This window comes from Malania oleifera, chromosome 12, assembly GCF_029873635.1.
Source record: "Malania oleifera isolate guangnan ecotype guangnan chromosome 12, ASM2987363v1, whole genome shotgun sequence".
Lineage (NCBI taxonomy): Eukaryota > Viridiplantae > Streptophyta > Magnoliopsida > Santalales > Ximeniaceae > Malania > Malania oleifera.
The window spans coordinates 64,228,172-64,252,421 of record NC_080428.1 but is presented as its reverse complement, the minus strand read 5'-3'; the positions used below and the strand labels follow the sequence as shown (position 1 = coordinate 64,252,421).

The following is a 24,250-nucleotide window of genomic DNA, read 5'->3' as shown; positions in this document are numbered from 1 at the left end:
TCGAAATTTGAATTTAATTCTTTAAAAAAAAAATACTAAAGCATGACTTGAAAATAATAATAATAATAATAATAATAATAATTTTAAAAAATTAAAAATAAATAAATAAATAAATAAATAAATTAATTAATTAAAAATTAATTAAAGGGGAGTGGTGGCAAGCACTCTCACACGACCTCCATCCCTATCTCATACCTAACCCATGTTTAACCCATCCCATGCCTATTCTTTAATTTTAAAAAATTATAATTTCACCACTCTCCTTATACTTTTACAAATTCTGTTTTTTTTCTCAAAATTTTCCTATAAATAGGAAGCTTTCAACCTTTATTTTTCATAAAAATTTTCAAAGGAAGAGAAATATTAGTGAGTGAAAGAATTAGTGGTAAAAAGAGAATTTTTGAGTAAATTCTCACTCACCCACTCTTTTCGATCTTATTTCTTGGGTTCGGGTCCTTACATAGTTTGATTCCGAGTGACTTTTTAAAAGGAAGAAATTAATGAAAATAAACTTTTCAAATAATTGTAAAAGTTATTTGGCTGAAAAAAGAGTTGTTGAAAAGAAAAATTAGTGTTGAGTGTTTGGTAAAAAACCTATAAACTGACTGAAATATTTGAAATGACTAAAATAGCATGTCAATTTATGAGTGTTTTTTTTTTTTTTTTTTTGAATTATTTATAAAATACTAAACTTATTTATAATAATATTAAGAACATAAATTTTAGAAACCAACGTATATTCATGATATGATGCAAACGGTTACTAAATTATTAATCAAAAAATTATTTATATAAAATAATATCATTACCAATATGGGCCCTAAGTTTTGATTTGAGTTATGAAAAAGAAGGAAAAAAAGATTGGCGGGAGAGGTGATTAGGAGATTTTGAAATGTTAAAAAATTATTGGGAACATTCATGAAGTAGAATTATGTCCCAACAAAAAAGTCAATTTTTTTTTTTACTTTTAAAAGCTTCAAGGTTTCCTAATTTTTAGGCTTAGTTTAACCTCTTTGTAACTTGGAGCTTATTGATATTATTTAAAAAAATGTTTGGCCTTCTAAAAAAAAGAAGTTATTAGAAAGAAAAAATTGATTTTAAACATTTGGTAAAAAAGTTGTAAGGTACTTAAAAATATTTAAAATGACTAAAATTGATATATATATATATATATATATATATATATATATATATTTGTTAGCACCCATCAAATACTCACTTTTTTTAATGTGGGACAAACTTATGAGATAAATTCTTCAACAGTTTGCTCAAGTGGGCCGTCTTACGTGTCTCGGATTGTATTCAAAATGACGCTTCTAAACCAATCCTACCTCCCATTTCTTGACCCAATTTGGATCTATCTTAGTAGCTTAGATGATTCTTCTTAACCTCGGTCACACACTCGCACATCCAAAGTTTTGAACTGTCGGCTCTAATACCACTTGTTATAACCTATCAAATACCACTTGATACACATAAGTGAACACTAACTTGATTCAAAAGTTTAAGCCTATTAGGTCTTGGCTATACTATGTATATAAGCACCCATCAAATACTCACTTTTTTCATTGTGGGACAAACTTCATAAGTAAAATTTTCAACAATATTTAGAAAAAATATAATTAATACTTTGATAGTTTTGTAATATTTGAAAAAAATTAAGAAAAATAGTAAAATAGAATATTTTTTGTTTGATAAAAAGTTAGCTTTTAATTTTTAAAAACTTCAAATATTTAGCTTTCAAAAGCTCTTCAAAAAAGACAAAAACGAGTTTCTAAAAGTTAGAACAATTAATTACTAAAGATTGTTTGATATCATTGTCAAAAATTAGAGAAGCGAAAATAAAAAAATTAGAAATAGAAACTAAAACTAGGAACCAACAACCCGTTTGGCTAAGATTTATAAAACTACTACAAATTAAAAACTTAATAAAAATGTTCATTTTCATCTTTAAATCAAACAATATTATAAAAATATAATTAAAATAATAAAATTACAAAACTACACATTAAAAAATTATTATAATAAAAATAAAATTATTATAATTGTTTTACTTAATTGGTATACTTTCAAAATTTACTTTACAATAAAAATTATATTGGACATGACGATTGAAAAATAGTAAAAGTATTTTATAATTGGTTTTATTATTACTTTTAAAATTTATGCATATTTTTATTTTAATTAAATTTAAATCCAAATGATCATTTAATTTTGATTTTAATTTTAAAGTGCATAAAATGAATAATTTAATTCAAAAAAATTATTTTTAAAATTTAAAATTTCAGACAACAGATTGTCAAAACAACTTAAAATTATAAATTTGATTTTCAGTTTTTTGACAAACAACTGAAAACTAGTAACAGAAACAGAAAAAATTGATAGTATAGATAAATACATTTTTATAATTTATTTTTTCACTGTGAAGAAACATAACACAAAAAATAAAAAATAGGAATAAAACCAAACATTCCCTAAATATGTTAGATTATTTACTTTTAAAAAGAAGAAGTCAAGGTAAAAAAAGGGGTCAAACTCACCCTTAAAAGCTTCTCAAAGGAGTTAATTGACTCATAAAGATTAGAAAAGTTATTTATCAAATATGATTGATTAAACATCTAATTTTAAAAAGGCAAAGTTGAAGCAAAAGAGGGAGAGGCCAAACTCACCCTAAGGTCTGTTTGGATCAAAAGTTTAATTTGGGAAAAGAAGTGAAAATTAAGAGCAAACTCATCCTTTATTGTATTTTTTTATATTAAATTTTATTAAAAAAATAAATATTTAATTTTATATGATTAAAAATTAAGAAAAACTAAATATTAAAAATGTGTAAAATAAAAAAATTTGCTCAAAAAATTAGTATATTTTTTATTTTCTTTCTTATTCCATCGATAAGCAAATATGAAAATGTGGATTTCATGAAATTTTCTTTTACTTTTCTTAATATTTTTCAAATTCTACATGGACACTACGTGTTTCTAAAAAAAAAAAGGGCTGTAATGTATTTTGCAGAGAAGGATGGCTGGCATCGGAAAAAAAAAAAAAAAAACCAGGTTTGTTTTCCAATATTGAAATCTACGGTTTGAAATGATTTTCTTGAACAACAAAATTCACTGGATCAAAAGATCACCGATGACTTCGATACTAAAACCTCATTTGGAAGTTAGAAAATATTAGATAAAGAAAAGTAAATTTTAAGGAGTCCACGTTCTCATAATTGATTTTCGAGAAAAGTACAAAAAAAAAATAAAAAATACACCAAATTCATGAAGAAAATTTTAATTTTATACGTCATTAATATTTAATTTTTCTCATTTTTTAATCATATATAAATAAATTTTCATTTTTAACATAATTTAATATGAAAAAAAAAATTTCCTATTTTATTTTCTTTTCCTCAATACGAACCGTAATTTTTTCTCTACAAAAAATGAAAACACCCAGTGCACTGCTGGCTCACATCTTCTCTGTAAATTTGCGTCCTGTGTTGTATTTTGATGGCAAATCTGGCTATGATTTTGAATCTCCGTAAATTGTTCTCCTAATGTAAACTTGTGATCAGCCATTACGTTATCTCTCCGATCCGGTTTTCGCCTTCCCAGACATTCTGTGCAAGTGCCGAAAGTGTTCTCGATTTGCATATCATTAATTGGAATGCAACGTGATTTCTACGAGAAGATGTATGTAGAGCTGGCGTATTATTTGTCAATGGAGTTTTTACAGGTTCATTGTAGGTTTTCTTTGTGCAATTGAAATCTTGATTTTTGGTTCTATGCTTGCTGTTCATTTGCGGTTAATTGTAGGTTTTCTATGCTTGGGCACAGTCTGGGGGATGTAGCGTCAGGTTAGTTGTATGATAATTTTCACTTAATAGCATTTTTTTTTTCTGGATCAATGTCAAGCGACTTTAAAGAAGCCTTCGTGGTCTCCTTCTCTTCCGTTAATGCCACTGTTGCAGGTAGTGTCAATCATGAAAAAAGAGGAAAACACAATTATCCCTATTTTAAAACCATTGAATCTACTTATTATAATTGACATTTATCTAGCTCAACTCCCCATACAATGATACATTTATAGACCTCAGACCTCCTAATTTTTAACTAAACTGCTAAACAAGAATCCTAAATCAAATTTAGACTGAAAAAACTATGCCTAATAAGTAACCTTTTATAAAAAAAATGCTTTCTTGTCTTCATACTTTGAGTTTTGCCTTGATCATTAAAGCTTATCAACTTTGACAGCATTGGGCCACTGGATCAAATCGGAAGATTGATGTGCCACTAGGGAGTAGGAAAGGAGAAGCATACACACATACGCGCACACACACACACAGAGACTAATGCATGTATCTATGTATGGATATATATAGTACAATGTTACCTAGAATGCAGATCGTTCTGGTTCATGGAACAGGAACAGGATCGTGGTAGGGCACATGCTTTAAAATGTGGAATATTAGAGGTATACATATATAGATATATTGGTGAAGAATATGTAATAGCAGTAGCACTTGTATGTTGGGGAGATATTGAAGTGTTTCAAGATCTAAAAGTGATTTTCTTTCATGAAATGGGTAAATAATGAATTAGGATGGAATTATAATGCAATAATTCCCCACTTTAACTTATAAAAAAATATTATGTGAAAAATATTGAACTAACACTTAGGGTTGTCAGATTTAGCATTCTGGAATGAAAATGTACCACGTTCTGGAATGTTTGTACTAGTATGTGGTTTGCTAGGGTGTTAGCATTTTTTGGCAACTATGATATATCATCAAGAAATTTTATGGGGGAGCAGAGAAAGAAGCACAAATAAAGTGAGAATGGGGCATCCACTGCAAAACAGAAGGTTAGAAAAGAAAATAAAATCAATTTTCCAATCTAAGAGTGCCTATTGTGAAACTTCCTTTTAAGAGTCCCTTCATGAAAATTTTTTAAAGAACTCTTTAAATCGCCCACTTCCTTCTTTCAATTCCTTTTCTTATCACAATTATTTGCCTTGCTATCAATTTTCATGTTGTTACATCAGGATAAACCAGTCCTAATCACATCTTTTCTAATGAATCTTGTGATTCCTTTCAACATCATTTCATTCCTCTCCTCGTTCCAATTGTGAACAGATGACTAAGGGAATAAAAACATCCCAATACTTTTTGGTATTTTAGAAAGCTGTTTGGAAAGCAAGGATTCCTTTTAAAATCTGGGCCTTCACTTGGATGTTAATTCTTAATAAGATCAACACAAATGATATGCTACAAAAAAAGAGGCCTTGCAAAGCCCTTAGTCCAGACATTTGTATGCTGTGCTGTGCGTCTAATGAGACTAGTAGTCATTTGTTCATTAATTGTAAGGTAGTGTGTAACAATTTGTTTTCGTATTATGGCGAGGTTTGGGCGGTTCCATCTACAATTCAGGATTTTTTTAAAGGTGAGGTTTTGGTATTTGAGGAACGAGAGAGAGAGGATATTTTGGGACTGCTGTTTTTAAAATCTTGTGGTGGCTTTGACTGGAAGGAATGCTAGATAAAAAACTTCTCCAAGATTGATTTGGGAGAAAATTATTTTTCTTGCTTCTTTTTTGGGGTCATTCTTTTGGGGGGTTTTTGGGATCTTTTGCTGTCCGATATGGAAGGCAGCTTTGACGTAATTTGTTTCTTTTGCACTTTTTTCTTGGGGAATTTTCTGATCTTCATTTTATTCTTATTATGTTTTCATTTTAATAGAGTTATTTTATTTATCTAAAAAAACGTTAGCATTATTAGGATTTAGGAACTTGCAAATCTCTGAAATCTTCTTCGTTTACCTCAAACTCTGTAGTCTCTACCCTGGATCTTCTCCTTAAAAAATGCTATCCCCTACCAAATAGAATGGACTTTCAGAAATATGAGATAAGCATATGATTGTAGCTGTTTGAAGTAAGGGATCAAAAGTTGTCTTCTTACTCAATTTGGCGATTGTAATGGGTTACACTGCTAGTTTTTTCATCTCACACTGTTTGTCATGATCATGTTGTCTATGAGTGTCAGTACATACTGGAAATATGTAGGATAAAGCATATATAACTTTTAAACTGGTACATTTGATCAGAGTCATATCAATTGATAGTTAGAACTGATGAATTCACTCCAGACCCTCACAGGGACCACAAAAAATAACTAAATAAAGAAAATAAAAAGATTGATGGCACTTGTTCCCCCTACAAAGCCCTACACAGTACCCTCTTTGAAATTCTGACCAAGTTGTAAACTAATTGCTTTCAGATTTAACATTTATATATATATATATATATGATATATACTTATCCACCATTTATAGCTTTATACATGACATTTTTTGAGGCATTTTAATATTGTCAGTTGGTTATTGACTGGAGCCAGGTGCTGCCCTCGGAAATGAGGGACTAGTGTGGCTTGCTTCTTCCTTTTTCCTTCTCAAATCCCTGGCAACACTGAATTAGTCTAGCATGGGTTATGGACTTAGATACAAGCACTTGTTTGAGCAGTACATCGAAAAAGAAGGTCAGGAGAAAGTTGCTGTAAGTTGCCTTAGGTATGATTTCTCTCTATTTATTATTAGGAGGAAGTTGCTGAATACGGATTTTTTTCAAGTATTCTTTGTTTTCTGTTTTTCCGGGCTAAAGTTACATATATTGTTTAGGTTTATATATCTTTTGATTAATATGATGCGTCTCCTAGTTGATGGGCAATCCTTGGGAATTTTTAAGAAGTGATGTCTCCAATCAGGGCCAAGTGGAAAGGAAAGATGAGTTGGGGGAGAAGATGTAATTGCTATTGCCTACAATATCCCAATACTTGTATATGAAACATTAACTGTTAACTGCTGAATATTGAATGCTGTTTTAAATTTGTGACCTAGGTTTTGACACAATTGGAACGGTCTATGAATGTGTATGTGAGATAGTGTTTGGGGAATAAGGAGAGTTGTGTGACGTAGTATCTTGGAATTTATATCTTCTAGAGGCTAAAAAAAACAGAGCCTTTGAATGAGCTTTAATTGAGGTCCCTTACAGTCACAAGTTGAAGCAAGGTATGGGAAGAAAACCATCCCCCTACTACTTTTAGTATCACCATGAACTTGCAAATCTCCAAAACCTTCCTTGTTTACCTCATGGTCTGTAGTCTGTACCTTGGATCTTGTCCTTAAAAATGTATCTCCTTCCAAATAGAATGGACTTTCAGGAACATGAGATAAGCATATGATTGTAGCTGTTTAAAGTAGGAGATCAAAAGATGTCTTCTTATTCAATTTGGCCATTGTAATGGGCTACACAGCTAGGTCGTTTCTTGTCTCGCACTCCTTGTCATGATCATGTTGTCTGTGAATGTCAGTACATACTGGAAATATGTAGGTTAAAGCATATATGACTTTTAGACTGGAACATTAAAGTAGAGCCATATCAATTGAGAGTTGGAACTGATGGATTCACTCCAGACCCTCACATGGGCCACCAAAAATAAATAAATAAAGAGAAAAAGATTGATGGCACTTTGGCGCCCCCCCCCCAAAAAAAAAAAAAACAAAGCCCTACAGTGTACGCTCTTGAAATTCTTCCAAGCTGTAAACTAATTGCTTTCAGATTTGACATTTCTATAAATATGATATATACTTATTCATCTTTTATAGTTTTGTACATGACCTTTTTGAGGCATTTTAATATTGTCAGATGGTTATTGACAGGAGCCAAATGCTGCCATTTGAAATCAGGGACTAAGGTGGCCTGCTTCTTCCTTCTCAAATCCTCGGCAAGTGGGAACACTGAATTACTGTAGCATGGGGTTATGGACTTAGATACAAGTACTTGTTCGAGCAGTACATCACAATAGATGGTCAGGAGGAAGTTGCTGAAATTATGCTTGTTTTCAAGTATTCTTTGTTTTCTGTTAGTCTTAACACATTTGGAAAATTTCCTCTTCGAAATTGTTTTTCTATGCTAAAGTTGCATATATTGTTTAGGTTTCTTTATCCTTTGATAAATGTGAGGCATTTCCTAGTATATGGCAATCCTTTGGATTTTTTAAGAAGTGATGTCTCCTATCAGGGCCAAATGGGAAGAAACAATTGGTTCGGGAAGAAGATATATCTGTTGTTGCCTATGATGGCCTAATACTTGGATATGAAAGAAACAATTGGTTGGGGAAGAAGATATATCTATTGTGGCCTATGATGGACCTATACTTGGATATGAAACTAAGGGGGCATTTGATAAGTTAAGGGTTAAGTGCTGAATACTGGATGCTGTTTTGAATATATGAACTAGGTTTTGAATATAATTGGAACGGTCTATGGATGTGTAGGTGACCTTGTGTAGTGGAATTTATATCTTCTAGGGGCTCAAAAAACAGTCTTTGAATGGACCTCTAATTGACGTCTCTTATATTCACAAGTATTTTAGCACAAATTAAGAGTTTTACTGAACAAGAGTTCACTAAGTTTTAAACTATTACGAGCCCGGCCTCAGTTTTGAGACAATTAAGTGCAAACAGAGGGGCCTAAAGACCACAGTTAATCTTGTATTGTGGTCTGCTTATGTTTGGAACTCATTATTTTTTGGAATTGGACCATTCTCTCCATTATTTATGTATTATTTTTCTTCAATTTTCCACTACCAATTTTCTCAAGGGCCTTGCATGCTGTTGATAAACTATAAAAATAGAGAGGTTGAAACTCGACCACACAATCAATTTCTTTCTATTCTGGATTCATTTGGGCGTCTAAGTGCACCTTCTTGACTGCCCCTTTTTTTTGGTGATGAGGGAAACAAAGATAAGACAAAGGAAAAGAAACTGAACTCACCTAAGAACTGCAACAACATACGAATCAGTAAGTAGTTGTAGCTGCAAGCACTTTGGAGTGTTCCCAAGTGGTGAAGGGCTTGTCCTGAATAGCACCTATTTTTTGGCAATTTGTCTGCATAAGCTATTCCTTCCCAAAAAACATGAAAAAAATTACTCTCCCATTTATACGCCCATAATTCCTGGATAACAGGATAAGAACCACGTGAGGATGCGCACCAGTATTATTTGCTTGGTTATCCTAATTGCTTCATGTGAGGCTGCTTTTAGATATAATATCCTTTGTATGTGAAACTGTGCGTGCACTTGAAATTGAAGTACACTTTTGATGCCCCTCATTTGAAGATTAAGAAAAGGTTTTCCTACTTCCATAGTGATCCTAACTAAACTTGGTTGTAGGCATTGAAAGAAATGTCTATGTCAAACAACTCAATAAATTTGTTTAATTACTTTAATACTTTTTAATGAGACTGATTAATATAAAATTATATTGGGCCTCATAAAAAAAGAGTCTTTGGGCCTTAACATCAAATTGTGGGCCTAATTAATTAAATATGCTTAGTCAGCTCTTGAGCCTAGATCTTTATAGACATGGACATGTGTCAAAATACAGGGGTTCCTAGAGTTATACTTGACCCTAATCCATGCCTATAAAAGCTCACACTGGCTTCTCAAAAAAGGCACCCCCCCCCCACAAAAAAAAGACCAAAACATAAGAGAAAGTCACATCACAATGTAGCCTTTGTTCTTTGGAAATTGCTTCAACCTGAGCCAGAACATCAAAATTCTAATTGTTTGTGCGATCTGTTCTATGCATAAAGTCATAAACAACCATCTCTTTTGATCAAGCTCATCCCCATGAATTTCGTATACAAATCCATCTCCCATAGATTGTCAAATTGGTCGTTTGAAAGATCCACCACTGCCTAGCCTTCTTTAGGAGCATGCTCCTCGAATCAACAATCACTTTAAAGAGATCAGACATCATTACAAAATTACAAATTAATATTCCAAATTGTCAAATTCACTGTCTAAAAGATCCACTAACCTCGTTTGGGAACACACTTCTCAGGTCCTTGAATCTGCAGATCTTGTCAGGAGATTGAGTTTGAGGAATTTTTTATCTTTTATTGTAAGGAGTATACATAGGGATTGTACTATTTTTTATTCAATATTTTAATCAATCATTTTAACCAATTTTTCCTATCTTAATTTTAAGGCATGAAATTTGCAGTTTACAAATTTCTGGCATGCCTAGCTGGACCTCTTTGCCTTTTATTGTATTCTCCTTTATAACACATTTTTAAGTTTGTTTCATTAGACCATTTGCTCAAGTAAAGAACCAAGCAAAAAGAAGGTCACTACTACCTTCATGGCTTTCAATTTGTAGGTGGTGATATCAACACCAGAAACAACACCACTTTTGCAGGTCCCCTCACTCCCAAAAAATCAAGGGCCATTGGCCGTCAAGGCCTCAAAGGGACCAAGCCAAAACATATAATAAGTTAATAATGCTCGATCTCCTCACTGAGAAGATGTCAAACCTGAAGGTGTCCCTGTCCTCAGGGTACTCTAGGACTAGAAACAAAATTCCAAACCATATAACAAAAGATCACTCTTCCAATAGTTCATACTTTGGGTCATTATTTGAAAGCCCTATGGAAGAGATCACATCCACCCAATTGAATATCCCTTCCCTTACTAACGTCATTCCTGCCATGGTGATTGGTGCCACTACTAAGGAAGAAAAGATCACAAAAATGGAGAGAGATCTTACTTCTCACCAAAACAACCGAAGATAAGGATATTCAAATTCCCTCGCTTATGGGAAATCCAAAAGAATAGTGAATTGAGCTAATATCCTAAACATTCTCCTAGTTTTACTCCCAGCATCATTAGTGCCTTGATTGCCTTTTTATTTGTCCAACAACTATAGGGTACGACAACGAACACAATCTGGACACAGTGTGGTGGCCCTTTTTAAAGTTTCTTTATGTATTGAAAGTTATATAAAAAATGCACTGATAACATGAGGATGCCAAATGGATATCAACTTCCAAAATTCAACCAATCCAATGGAAAATGTAAGCCTAAAGGACACAGCACCCATTTTTTCAAATGCAACAATGCTGGTACCGGTGGTGTTGTGGTGACCTTCTTGTTAAAAATTTGTTTAGTTTCTGCGAGACAATGCATTTAACATGTACATAGAGTTAGAGTCTAAATCCATCAATAGTTGGGAGCAAATATTCCTAGAGAATTCCTTAACTGCTTCTACAACACTCGTTGCAATGAGTTTGATGGAGCTAGCAAACACCAAGTAGTGAAAAGATTAGGTTGTCTTCAACTACATCAATAAATGGCGCGTCGTATGCCTTGACATATAAAGAGATGCTCTATCTTTGATGCTTCCACTTTAACTCGTTCTTAAAAGTGTTTGAATGCATTTTTTTTTTTTAAAACTCCCAGTCCCAAGAGTTCCAAAGCAGACTTGCGAGCCTTAGAGGCACCTTCTTCTCTATTAGGGATTGTAACATTGAGTCTTCCAAATACAAAGAGTCTAGCTATTGTAGATTTGATTTAGTCGAACATTGAAGTGCAAGAGTTGGCTGTTATGTTCTTGATTAGGCTCATCCACAACCTTCGCTGTTATATGTTGTGAAATTTTCACTTTAGCCTACCCTTTGACTGATATTTTGACTGCTGCCTTCGGCTTATAATCAAGCCTGATTCCATGAAAAGGTACATCAAACCCTTGTTGCCACAACTTCATTGTGTCACTGAGGCCATGAATATTCTCTCCAGTGAGTTTCAAATTTAGATTTCCCAACAAATCAAGGTTCTAGAAGTCATATCTGGATTTAGCCAAAAGTTTATAAGCTTTCGGGTTGAATACTTTTTTGTCCAATGACTTGGAAGATTGTCTTGTTTTGATAAAGCTTGAGATAGACGAGTAAACCCTTTTAAAAGTTTTCTAATAACAATGCTCAATAATTTTGTCAAAGGTGTGGCATAACCTTCTTAATTCTTTCAATGTCTTTTGACTCCAATGCTTGAGTAAGTTTCTTTGTTTTTCGCAGACTTAGTGCGCTTAGCAAATGGGATTGCCTTTTTTTATGTTGAGATAGGGGAATGTAATGAAGAATTGTAGTGGATTTGGAAGACTATAAAATTTATCCTTTTAGAGGGATCAACTTGATTTTCCTTCTATGATTTCACGCAGCTCCTGGAAAGAATATATGAAGGAAGAGCTTCCTTTATTATTTCACCTCTTGACAAAACTTGGTATTAGAAAAATGAGTTTCTGCCTCTGAGAAAGTTTTAATGCCAGCTTGTACCTTTCTCACCCTTCCTTAGAAATATTTAAAACATTGGTGAAAGTTGAAGGCATGATGCCTTTTTCATGGATATAGGGTTTTTACTAATAACAACTTGTAAGTTGTTTTGGCGTTGATGACATGGAACAAGACTTTTTTTTAGAATCATTTGAGATAAGCGCCAAGCTTGATCATGTTGATAGCCCACAGACCACCTTGGTTAAAGCCTTGGAATTGTGGGCAACTTTAAGATAATTTATCCATAGTGCCTCTAGGTTCCTTAATTGTTGCCTTTGGCATGATGTTGATTGTACATACCCATTAATAAGGATTTGATTGAACTTTTGTTCATGAATATAGATGGAGACCAAAGGTGGTCGATTATAGGGTTTTGAGCCCAAGAAATGATCTTCATTTGTGAAAGAGATAATATATCAACACTTGACCTAAAGGACACCATCTTTGTTGTCTTGGAAGTTTGGGAGTCAAGGTCCTCTGGATTTTTGAGGGCATGTATAAAATTCTCTTATATAGCTTTGGAAAGCTGTATGAAATCACCAATGCTTACGTAGGATGTCAAGACTTGGAGTTGTCCATGGGTTTGGGAATCATCAGTAGGCTTCGTGGTGTTCTCCCCTAAGGATTCTTCTAGGAAATATTACTTAGGTGTAACAAGCTCCCGAGGCTCTTGTTGTTAAAATATCACCCTATTCAACTGTGGCCTCTTTAGCTATTGACATTTTTCCTCTTTTTTTTTTTTTTCCTCTCATTTGAATAACTGAATTTCTCTTCTTTTGTCTCTTTAGTGAAGTGGCCTTGGTTGAGTAGGATGTGACTTCCTTTTCTTACATAATGTCACGAAAGTCTACCCTTCTTCATATTTTATTGTTGACTTATTGTCATCGTCAGATTTGACTTTTGAGCTTTTTGGCTAGCATTCATTATAACAGGTTTAGGCATGCCAAATTGAATAAGCTTGAGCTTTGTCATTAAGGTGTGCTTTTGTTTTGGTTCACCAATTGAAGGGCAGGAATGTGTGGTGCTCATTGCCCTGATGAGTGTGGTAGCATGATTATACTCATCTACGTCATCAAGTTCAATGTTTATTTTTCTCCCTAGCAAGCTTCATGGTGAACTTTTTGAACATAAAGCATTTCTAGAGAGGGTGACCAAGAATCTAATGGTACTTGTTGAAATTCCAATTGTCTACCTTATCTACTTGTAGAAATTTGACTTGTGTACCTTTTCCATTTTCCCAAGGCATTTACATTTCAGAATATCAAGTAGTTTGCTTTTCAACTAGTCAAACATTTTTGGAATGTCTAAATTAGGTAACTAGTACTGTTTTTCCTCCAACCCCTTTAAGCTAGGGCGCCTCCTTTCCTGATATCTTGATGAAAGCAGTGTTCATGACCATTGGGCCTTTGGTGGAGCTATTTAAGGGATTAGTATTTTTCTTTACTTCTTTTCTTTTCTATTATCAACCACGAGAGGATTTTGGTTACCGTGGCTTGCGATGCTTATCTTTATGTTTTTGTGAAATGAAACCAATCTGAACCCTTCGATTAACCGATGGTCCAGTCAACCGACAGTTCAATTTGGTTATCTGATCCAAGCATATTTTCAAACCCTTATAATTTTTTTTAAAGAAAAATGAGATATTTGACTTGGGTTTTGATTTAGTGTGCATTTACACCTTATTTATATAAGTTAATCACCTAAAAAATATTTGTGTGTACTATTTTGTAACTTTAAGATGTATTATATATTATTATATAATAATATATAATATATATAATACATATTGTAAATAAATACATATATCGGTTCCGTTCGGTTAACAATCAGTTCATGAACATAAAAATTGAAACCAAACTGATAATTGAAAACCGTAAAAAAATGAACCGAAACCAAACTGAACAAATCGGTTAATCGAGACTTGATTCAAATTGGTTTTCAAATATTTTTGAACAACCCTAATGTGCACGTCTCTAATTCTTCAAATGTGTTTGATTTAATTGCTTTGAGGATATAAAGCAATTCCTAGTGCATGCCTTTGATGCACATCCTATAGTGAAAATTTTTGAAATTCGCTCATTGTAGTCAAGACTTAAGATGCACCCGTTGATGTAGTCCATGATAGCCTCGTCTTTCCATTGCTTGTTCTTTTTTAGTTCCATCAAACTAAAATTGTGACAAGTTTTGTTTAAGCAATTAAGTCATTTCCTTTCAAGTTGTTCCTAAGGATTTAGAATCTAAGTTTGTGTACTGGTCAAATGCATTGCCTTGCAAAGACTTGACAATTTGTTTAACAAATAATGAGGTGGTTTCCTTGGATATTGATAGATCCTACACTTTCACAATCTGTCAATGAAATCAGCAACGTGTTTGGGGTTGCCTTTTCCATCGAATTGGTTGAATTTCGGAGATTAAGATCCATTTGGCATCCTTATATTATTATGCATTTTGTATATGGATTTGTATGTATAAGGGAACTTTGAGAGGGACCACTATATTGTGCCTAAATTGTGTTTGGTATCATGTCCTGTAGTTGTTAGACAAATAACAAGGTGACTGAGGTGGAGTGGGTCTATTGAGTAGTCTTTAGGATTTCCTTTTCCTTCCCTTTGGTTTTATTGATGGCGTTGGCAGTGAAACCAAGAGGAATAGAGGATATTCAGGATCTTGGCTCGACTCACCTCTATTTTGGACCTCAAGCTTGTTCACGAGTGGCAATTTGAAGATCTGTATCTTCAAGTGCTTTGGTGAGAAGATCTTTCTCTTCATTTTTGTGATATTTTTTTGCATGGGAGTGGTACGATTCATGAAAGGCAGTGAAAGGATATTGAAATGTGTGGATGAGATCTTTTGCATAGGGCTTCCAACCAAGGAGGTTGAGTATTATCATATGTTTTGGTTCAGGCCCCTTGACTCATTGAGGACCTTTATGGCCAATTCCCTAACTAATTTTTTGCCTTTTCTTTTCTCCACAGCCCCCTCCCAAATAGGTACTAAGCTTCTCCTCACACGGACACACCAGTTTAAGACCTAAACTTTTTGAGTTGGCAGAGGGGAATGATTTGAAGTGAAGTGATTTTTCCAGGATCAATTTCATGACAGGCAAGAGGGGGGGGGGGGGGGGAGAGGAGGCGAGGAGAGTTTCTTTTTGATTGGAAAAATACATGAATGCACACATATTCCAAGAAATACAGGGAAGAAAAGAACCTAACACTAATTTGGAGCTATTTGTGTTTGTGAGAGAGAAAAATCTTGGTGAAGTCATAAGCAAATAAGACATGTGTTCTATTTGGTTGGGATTTTTTTTTTGAAAAAAATTCAGGGAGCGAAAAAATTGTGAAAAGATTAACATTGTTTCTTTTGGTTGTTCCTCTGTTTAATCCTCCTTCTTCCTTTTACTTATATTTTTATTTTTGTAATTTCTGCTGCTGCAATTTTTTTGGTATCTTATTGCTTTTAACTAATTAATGCATTTTGTTTAATTGTGTGTAAAGCAGAGCACCCTTGAATTGCAAAACAGGGCTGGAAATTTTGCATGAGCAATCATCAAGGGTTTTGTAAGTTTCTTGAGTTTCCTCTATGAGATTTTTGCATCACATAAGTAGAATTACCCATTTTAGAATTGCTTTTCTGTGCGAAGTATGCATGTCACAGCGTAGGTCTTCTCCTGTATAGCATTTAGAATTTTCGTTGTTATACCTTTTTTGTCTTTCTATGAATGAAAGAAAATGGAAAGTAATAATGCGTATGTGTGCGTGCATGTGGTCGATCCGTCTTTAATTATGTAGATGTGTAAAACTAATACCTTGCTTCTGAAAAATGTCTCTGTACGTGTATGCAACCTGAGTAATTGAAAAGTAAAACTGATACCTCCATGAATGATCTTTAGGGGGACTAACAATTTTGTTCTCTCAGATATTGGGTTGCTGTTTCAAACACTGTAGGTAACACCATTTCAATAAAGAGCTGGCATGGTATGTGCCCGACATTAATGCTTGTTTGGGTTTATATTTTATGAATCTAATTATCATATTTACTGTTGATTTCTTTTGTTACTACGTTTTCCGTCATTAATTATCAATTCTTAAACTCAATATTTTAAACAGTGCAATTGAGGCTCCCTCATGATGACATGTTTCCCGAGCAAGGGTCTAAAATACCAAATCCCTAAACATGTAATACAACAAGGCTTTGCATTTGTAAAGGTGCACTGTCTCCTTTAAGTGAGGCTCAAGCATTTTTGATTTATAAGTTTTTAGTCAGATTTGATAGTAAACAAGGGCTAGAAAAATTAACTTTGATGTGTTTATGAAAAGATGCTATAGTCTTGGTGAATTTATAAGCTTGTGAGCAGAGACCTTTCCAAATAATTGAGATATTGGATAATGAACACAATTTGAATTTTTTAATGTTATGATTATGTCTTGGCATGGTTTACTTGAATGAATTCAAGTTTCTATGCTTAGAATGGCCAGAAAATATATATATGGTAATTAAGCTTCATTAAAACCAAAGGGAAATACAAGTACAGATGCAGTAAAATACAGATAAACAACCTATGCTTTAACAACTACCAGAAAAACTTAACCAAAGCTATTTTCACCTCAATTACAAATTGCAAGACAATATCATTCGAATCAGGAGGAACTTCAGCATAGATCAGAGAATTTCTCATCTTCCAAACATGATGGATTGAAGTGGCCAAAATCTGTTCTGCTAATATCTCCTTCTTTGAATTTCCAAGATTTTTCAGCTTCATCATGTATATATCCCATTCAGCAACTGCAACATCAATTCTTAGGCTAGAACAACTATTAAAAAAATATCTTGAATGAAAGAGCAATCAAAGAACAAATGATTACGAGTCTCCAGTCCATTGTTGCATAATCTGCTTTGTCATCATTTAGCTTTCCCTGTTTCAACTTATTCAAAGTAGGCAGCCTATTGAGTATGGCTAACCACAAGATAAATTAATGCCTAGGAATAGCATTCTCAAACCAGACAATATGAGCCCAATCTGATTTTCTGGGGTTTTCTCTTCATTGCTCATAAGCAGAGACAAAAGAATATGAGCCATAGATAGTTAATGGGTCATATTTGATCCTTTTTTTTTGTTTTTTCCCAAATTTTATATGTAATTTTTCTAATTTCCTCCTGTTCTTAAAATATATGTAAGTTATTTATATTTTTTTTTTGCATAAAAAAATAAAAAATTCCAAGAGACTTAAGCCTGAATGCCTTTAGGCTTATGACTTATTAGTGTCAAAAACACCTTGGAGGACACCTTTTCCTTTTAAAGCATTGTTTAAACTCAGTTAGGTTGTCATACTTGGCATGTTCACAAGCCAGGAAGACAAGTTTTGCCTTGGTGATTGTACTGCCTTTCTGCTATTATGAGAATTTCAATTCAATTATAGATTCATACCACTGTTAATAAGTTTTATTATTGTGGTAATCTTGTTTTAAATTTTGATGTTTGCTGCTTTATTTAGTCCTCACTTTTTAAAGTTGTGTTGTTGTTGTTATTGGAATTTGATGGATCAACATCATCTAATTTTGTGCTGGAGCAACAGTCGTTGCAGGTATCAGTGACTAGCTTATTATTAGTCCTGTCCCATCAATTTTGTATCTTCTTTCATGCTGTGTCCTTATCAGAGCATGTATTGTGTATCATCCAACAGTTTATGTGGAAGGAACATGTTCTATTCCCATGAGCATGAAAGATATTTCTAAATAGTTTCAATGACAGTAGTGTGTGTATATATTCTCTAGCAAACCATCTCAATAGTATCTTCCTAAACTCTGATTATTTGAGGCTTTGCATCATTATTTGGTTGTATTTGCAGGGGATTAGCTATAGCTGCTCCAACGTATAAATCCATAGGTACAGTTTGCATATATAACTTACGCAATGATCCACTTTTAATGTGTTCAATGATGTCCTACTCCTACATAGCTCTTGATTTGTGTTAAAGTTAATTGTTTTGATCACCAAGGAGGAGGCAACATGAATGATTTGCATCGTTCTTTTTTCTATTTTATTTTATGGGCATTTTGACATGGGAGCAGAAGGATTGGCCCTCTCTGTATTGCGATTTTTACCAGTCATCTATAGAGGGTCTTCCCTGCAAGTTCACCCGCACCTTCATTTCTTTTTGAACTTTTATGGGGCCATGGGGATGTGCATTCAAATGATCCTGGGCGTGAAATTATAATTGAGGGAATGCACATGTGAGATCCCAAAATTATGTGGTTGAATTGCAGAAGCACGAGTATGAGGAGATTATTCTCTTGTTAACACGAATTTTATTTCTTTATGTTGGAAACATGTTCTTAAGGTACTAGATTTGAAATAAATTTGCATATTGATTTGAATTAGATGTACCTATTAAGTGACTGTCCAACTTGGATGTTCTTTGTATACAAGTGAGGATTCAACCGGAATGATGCTAAAATTATGTAGTTTTACATCGTGACACTGTAAAAGTTCGAACTGTTGGATTGAAAGATCATATCATGAAATTGTCTGTCCATCAAATTTGGGTTGGGTATAGGATGGATTTCGATCCAGGTGGAGAAATTTAAAATCTCGAGTGGCCAAAAGTTTTCAAAAGATATTCTGATTTTAGCTCAGTGGCAATTCATTTTTCATGGTCTAAGCTTAACCAAAAAATGGTATATATATATACACATTAAAAAATGCCCCAGAACTCATGTACACGCCCACGTGGAGCAAAATAATAGAGAACCCATGAAAGAACTTTTGCTTTTTGATGTTTGTTTGAGCATATTGGATGACCCCATCATCATCATAATTCATAAAGAAGCTAAATGAAGGAGGGATCGGAATGGGCCACTGCCTTGATGCCTACTCTGTGATAAGACTCGCATCAAAATCTTCATTGGCATTTGAATGCGATGCATTATCCCCACGCTACCTATCTCTGCTCTGGTCCCCCCTACTATCCCCCCCTATGCCCATTTGCCACTCCCACCCTACGCAGAAAAAAGAATATACCCCAGCTCCTCAATTTTTTTAAATTTTTATTTATTTATTTATTTTTAATTTTTGGGGTGAGAATTCTGGTCACACGAGTCCTTTGGACCTTCCGGTGCGGCACCAAATCCATGGGATAGCTACCTTCCTTCCTAATGCGCCTCCCGGTAAATGCAGATGCAGTCTAGATTTCCTTTCAGCAGGTTGGACATTCGGCCATCCGAACAGGACACAGCTCCTCACTCTTGGTTAGGGCTGGGCATTGCTTGGTTATAATTTAATTAATGATTGTTAATTAAATTGATTTATGTACATTAGTTATTTTGAAATTTCTATGGTTGGATTAATAATTTTTAGTAACAAAATTAATTGTGTTTTAATATATATATATATATATATATATATAATTTATAATTAGTATTTCTAAATTAAAATAAGAATATTCACTCTGTAGACAGAAGTAAAACATTAGATACACATTTTTTACATTTGATGAAAAAAAAAAAAATGTGGATTTTGTTTCTATTGAAACATTTGCTGGTTAAGCAGAAAAAAAATAAAATAAAAAAGTCACCTTTTTGTTTTACACAATCTGATTCCATCTCGTATTTTTAGCTTTCCTTCACTTGAATCTTAGTAGAGTTCATTTGAATTTGTCTAATTTTAATGCATTTTTAATTTATGTCGTTAAAGTTCGATATATATTGTTAGTCGACAACTTAACAATTTAAATTTTTAGGTAAAGGGATAATCTAACATGGTATTAGAGTCGGTTTTCAGGAGGTCTTTGATTCTAGTCTTGTCGCTCGCATTTATTCTTTAGTGTTTGAAAAAATTATTGTGTTCCCTATATATAATGGGTGTTATTTATCATGTGTTTTTTTTTGTTTTTTTTTTTGAAAGTTTTCAAAATATTTGACGGGGTAATGACAAAAATCACATTTTTATTGTAAGTAAGGTCATTCAAAATATTTGAAAATCAAGCTAACATGAAAATTTTACTTGAATCAAATCGAAAATTTGGTTTTTGGTTCTTTTTATTTTATTTACAGATATATTTTTTTTTTGTTTTGCTTCGGCTTTTAATGTTCATGAACCGAGATTACTAGAATTGAATTAATATAAGTATTTATTTATAATATATATTATTTATTTTAAATATTATCATATAAACATATATTATATATCCCAAGTTAAAAAAGTACTATGTTTTGGGTGGGAAGGACAATTTTAAATTTTAATTTATAAAAATTTAATAAATAAATATAATTTTATATTATATTTTACATACAGTCACACATCCGAACCTAAAGTCCAAGTCCATACTTCGAAGTGCAGGATTACATACATTTTCACCTCGATTAGTTATATATGTGTATGTGTGTGTGTGATTACACATAGCAATTGTGTGTGTGTGTGTATTACACAGTAATCTAAGTGAAAAAGATCTATTTATTTATTTAAGAAGGCATGATGTTATGAGAATGTGTTAACCGAATCAAACTATTAGTTAAATAATTAGATTGTTGGTTAATTGATTTCAATTTTCAAAAATATTCAATTAGAACTTTGATTTAAATAAAATAAACCAAGCATATAATAGCTCTAATTGTAAGGAATTATAGATGAAAGAATTTTGAAGTATGATGTTATATATGTATGTACACATGCATGCATTTAATGGGGGGAGGAAAGATAGCATGAAATATAGGAAAAGGTGTTGCCATTAATTAAAGGTTGTTAGCAATGTAATAGTGGCCCCTCTTTCTCTTTCTCTTTCAATTCTTTCTCTTTCTCTTTCAATTCAAAAGAGAGCAGTACTATTACTTGACAATGGCGCGGATTTAAATAGCTGGTTGATTTATCATCCGCCCTACATATTCAATACAATATTATTAATTAATAGTCATAATTAATTAAGCTAGTATTAGCTATAGTCTAGTTTAATTTAAAACTTTGAAATTTGAGAACACGTATGCACACATGCACCCACCAATCCATTTTTACTTTATTTTATTTAGTATGAAAGCATGAAATGATCTCTTCTTCATATAATATATATATATATATTAATTATGTCAACTGGATCGATATGTACACAACCTCAAATCCACCATGGATACACATATACTATGACCATTACATATTATAATTAGACATGGTTTGGAAAATAAATACATTTTTAAACAAGTTGCTTTCAAGGTATCACCTCAATGCGACATAACGATGTTGACACAACCCAAAATAACTCAAATCATTCTATACATCTATATGAATGGGCCTACAAATATATTAAATGCATTGTGTATGTATTCTGAATTCTGTGCCCTAACTTCTTATGCAGATGGTGCATGCTGCTGCTGCTGCTGCTGGTGGCTAAGCAGCTGGTCCATTACCATGCCATAATTAAAGAGGCATGTAAAAAAGAAAAGAGCGATGAGATGTGCGAAAGCAAGAGTGAGTAGATAGTAATGGGTAGGTCTTAAAAAGGAAAAGGGTGACTGGTATTAATATTAAGGGGTTAAAAAAGCATGGTATCATTACCTTTTCAACCACCCTATTAATTATTTAATAAACTTATATATGGAGATCCAGCCATACACGAGGCACAGAAAGAGAAAAGAGGGCATGCAGTAGGGTTAGGTCGGTGTCTGTATCTAAACACCTAATTAATATATATGTAATTAAACACCCCCCTATCCTTCAAGAGACAGAAGGCCCTTTCACTGTACTCATATATATATACATGCATTAATCCTTCACCTACATCTACAACATATAAATACACTGGCAAGCCTCGGTGTGTTCATCACAGCCTTTCCTTTATTTCTTTATTTCCTTATTTAGTTTTTTTTCCCAATTAATTGGAGGATGTGGTTGTGGATTCTAACAGAGAAAAAAAATATTCAAGCACTTGACCATCTTCTTTTCTTTCTAAAATTTAAAACCTAAAATCTCTCACATTCAGGTTTCATAATCTTAACTACTGAGATATTCACTTACCAAAATTGAGGCTACACTTATATAACTAATGTGACAATTTTTTTTTTTTTTTGGGTATTATTTATATGAGCTGAGTCTCTCTCTCTCTCTCTCTCTCTCCAAAAGAGCTCATAATTTTGTTAAAAAAAAAAAAAGAAAGGGAAAATTGTTAATTTGCTTGGAAGATTTCTAATGTATAAACAAGCAGCTTTCCATTGATCACCTTTTGCGAACGAATGGAGTCTGTGGAACTAAATAATGCCAAACAAGAACTTATCCCTTGGGAAAAAGCTGCAGGACTTTTGACAAGTGGTCCATCTCCATTGGTTAAATATGGTACTATAAAGCGATCGCTCTACTCATATGATTCTAAAGTAACAAAAAGAGCTTGGTTATTGCAATTATGTTTGGTTCATGAATGCCAACTTCACTTTGGCAATTCCCATTAATTAGTGCTAGCAGTTGAGATTCTATCACTGGAAAAAAGAAATATGCAATTGGGTGGGTGGGTGCAACTGTGTGTGTGTGTGTGGTCTATCTTCAATTTCCGGTCGACGTTGCTTGTGAATGTCACTTTCAGGGCCTTCCCGGCCGGAGGGAACATTACAATATGGTTGTTAAAAAATCATAGCCTTTAACACCACTAATTTCCACTCATAATTATTACTAATAAGAGATATCTATGATGAAAACCATCGAGGTTCAATGCCCCTGCATAGGATATTATATCTATTTGGCCCACTTATATGTGTTTCATCATTCAATTAAATGTAACTTGAACTGTTTAGTCGGTGTCGGCAAAAAAAGTTGTCAACTGTCGATCTTGACCTTATTATTATTCTTAGAAGATTATAGTGGTATGTAGAGTCACTTTTTAATAGCATTTCTTAAGGTTTTTAGTTATGTTAATTTGTGTATACGGTTAAAAGATTAGTTTTAATTATTTGCTCAAATCCTACGTTGATACGTCCATGAGCAATGTACATACACCTCCTATCCCATATTTGAGCGAGTCAAGTTTAATTTCAATCTCACCATTGCCTCCCACTTACCTATTAAAAAAGTCATCATGACCATTATTCGAATATGATTTTATCTAAAAGGTTAAGTTGTTAGATTTATGGACCAACAATGTATTTCAAGGTACTTACGATTCAATTGCATCTACGTGCATGGCGATATACAAATGACGGATAAAACCCGTAATAGAGAATAAGATAACAATTTTTAACCACCTCTTTGCACTGTCTTTTTGCCCTCTCCTGTAAAATGGTGACAATCACTTAGTTAAGAAAATCGCCCAAAGTGACACAATGAAAAATTTGTTTGGGTAAGGTGAGTTACTTGTTGCCTAGGTGACCTAAAAATATCAACTAGCCGCCTAGGAGACAAAGGCTATGTGGCCATTAGGCAATGTTGATTGCTTAGTCATTAGACGAGTTGAAGAAATCATGAGTGGCCACCCATGTGATGGAGATCGTCTAGTCATTTAGGATTGCCTAGTCATCAAGCGACAAAGCAGATAAATATGGACAAGTATGAATGTGAACTATAATAATTGGATGTTTAATGTTTAAAATGTTAGAATTGGTGCAATCCCAAGAGGGGAGGGGGGGTGTTGAATTGGGTATTTAAAAAATTTAATGTGAAAGTTTAATCTATCTAAATTTGATTTACACAAGTGATCTAAATACCTCAATCACCACAGGAATATTTTCAGCAAACAACTATACCAATAACAATATTCCTAAATATGAAAGAAACTAAATTAATATTTCAATATACAATCAATCTGTTGTTTTTTGCCCCACATTGGTAGAATACTTCCACATTGGTATAAAATATTGTACTTTATCAAGAAGTAGTAGATTGATCATTGGCGCCCGAGGACGTAGGTAATTCTATACCGAACTTTGTAAATTTCTTGTGTTGTTCTCTTTATTGTTTTATTATTAGTTTCTGCATTACTTTAATTTTCTTATATATTCAATAGCAATAGTTGTAGTATTGGTGTTTGGCACAAGTGGGGTGCCCGACACAACAATTGGTATCAGAGCTAGGTTTAATAGTGTTGATATGGAGGTGTTCCTCTGTTAGGATCCTTGATTCCACGTTTGATGCC

The 24,250-nt window shown here is 33.2% G+C and overlaps 1 protein-coding gene across 11 annotated transcripts; it reads left to right on the top strand.

The window, feature by feature from the left end:
* Positions 1–3,449: 3,449 nt before the first annotated feature.
* On the top strand, positions 3,450–18,589 carry LOC131144405 (uncharacterized). Of its 11 annotated transcripts, none has more exons than XR_009133809.1 (6): positions 3,454–3,723; positions 3,804–3,844; positions 6,379–6,550; positions 7,727–7,848; positions 15,647–18,033; positions 18,219–18,589. XR_009133809.1 is itself a non-coding variant. In XM_058093041.1 (6 exons), exons 3-6 carry the CDS (start codon positions 6,465–6,467, stop codon positions 18,362–18,364), a joined length of 330 nt encoding a protein of 109 aa, XP_057949024.1. In that variant the 5' UTR covers positions 3,454–3,680; positions 3,804–3,844; positions 6,358–6,464; the 3' UTR covers positions 18,365–18,589. The 11 variants fall into 11 exon arrangements, 1 of the variants encoding a protein (XP_057949024.1); XM_058093041.1 differs by lacking the exon at positions 7,727–7,848 and having other exon boundaries at positions 3,454–3,680; positions 6,358–6,550; positions 15,647–15,706; positions 17,996–18,033; XR_009133805.1 differs by having other exon boundaries at positions 3,511–3,730; positions 7,700–7,848; positions 15,647–15,706; positions 17,996–18,589.
* The last annotated feature ends 5,661 nt before the right edge of the window (positions 18,590–24,250 follow it).

What these genes read in the sequence shown, in the direction of transcription:
- LOC131144405 (XM_058093041.1), top strand. Translation starts at nt 6,465, where the DNA reads ATGGGTTATGGACTTAGATACAAGCACTTGTTTGAGCAGTACATCGAA. An exon ending in GTTGCTGTAAGTTGCCTTAG is followed by an intron (nt 6,551 to 15,646) that starts GTATGATTTCTC and finishes TGTGTAAAGCAG; the next exon opens with AGCACCCTTGAATTGCAAAA. An exon ending in TCCAACGTATAAATCCATAG is followed by an intron (nt 18,034 to 18,218) that starts GTACAGTTTGCA and finishes ACATGGGAGCAG; the next exon opens with AAGGATTGGCCCTCTCTGTA.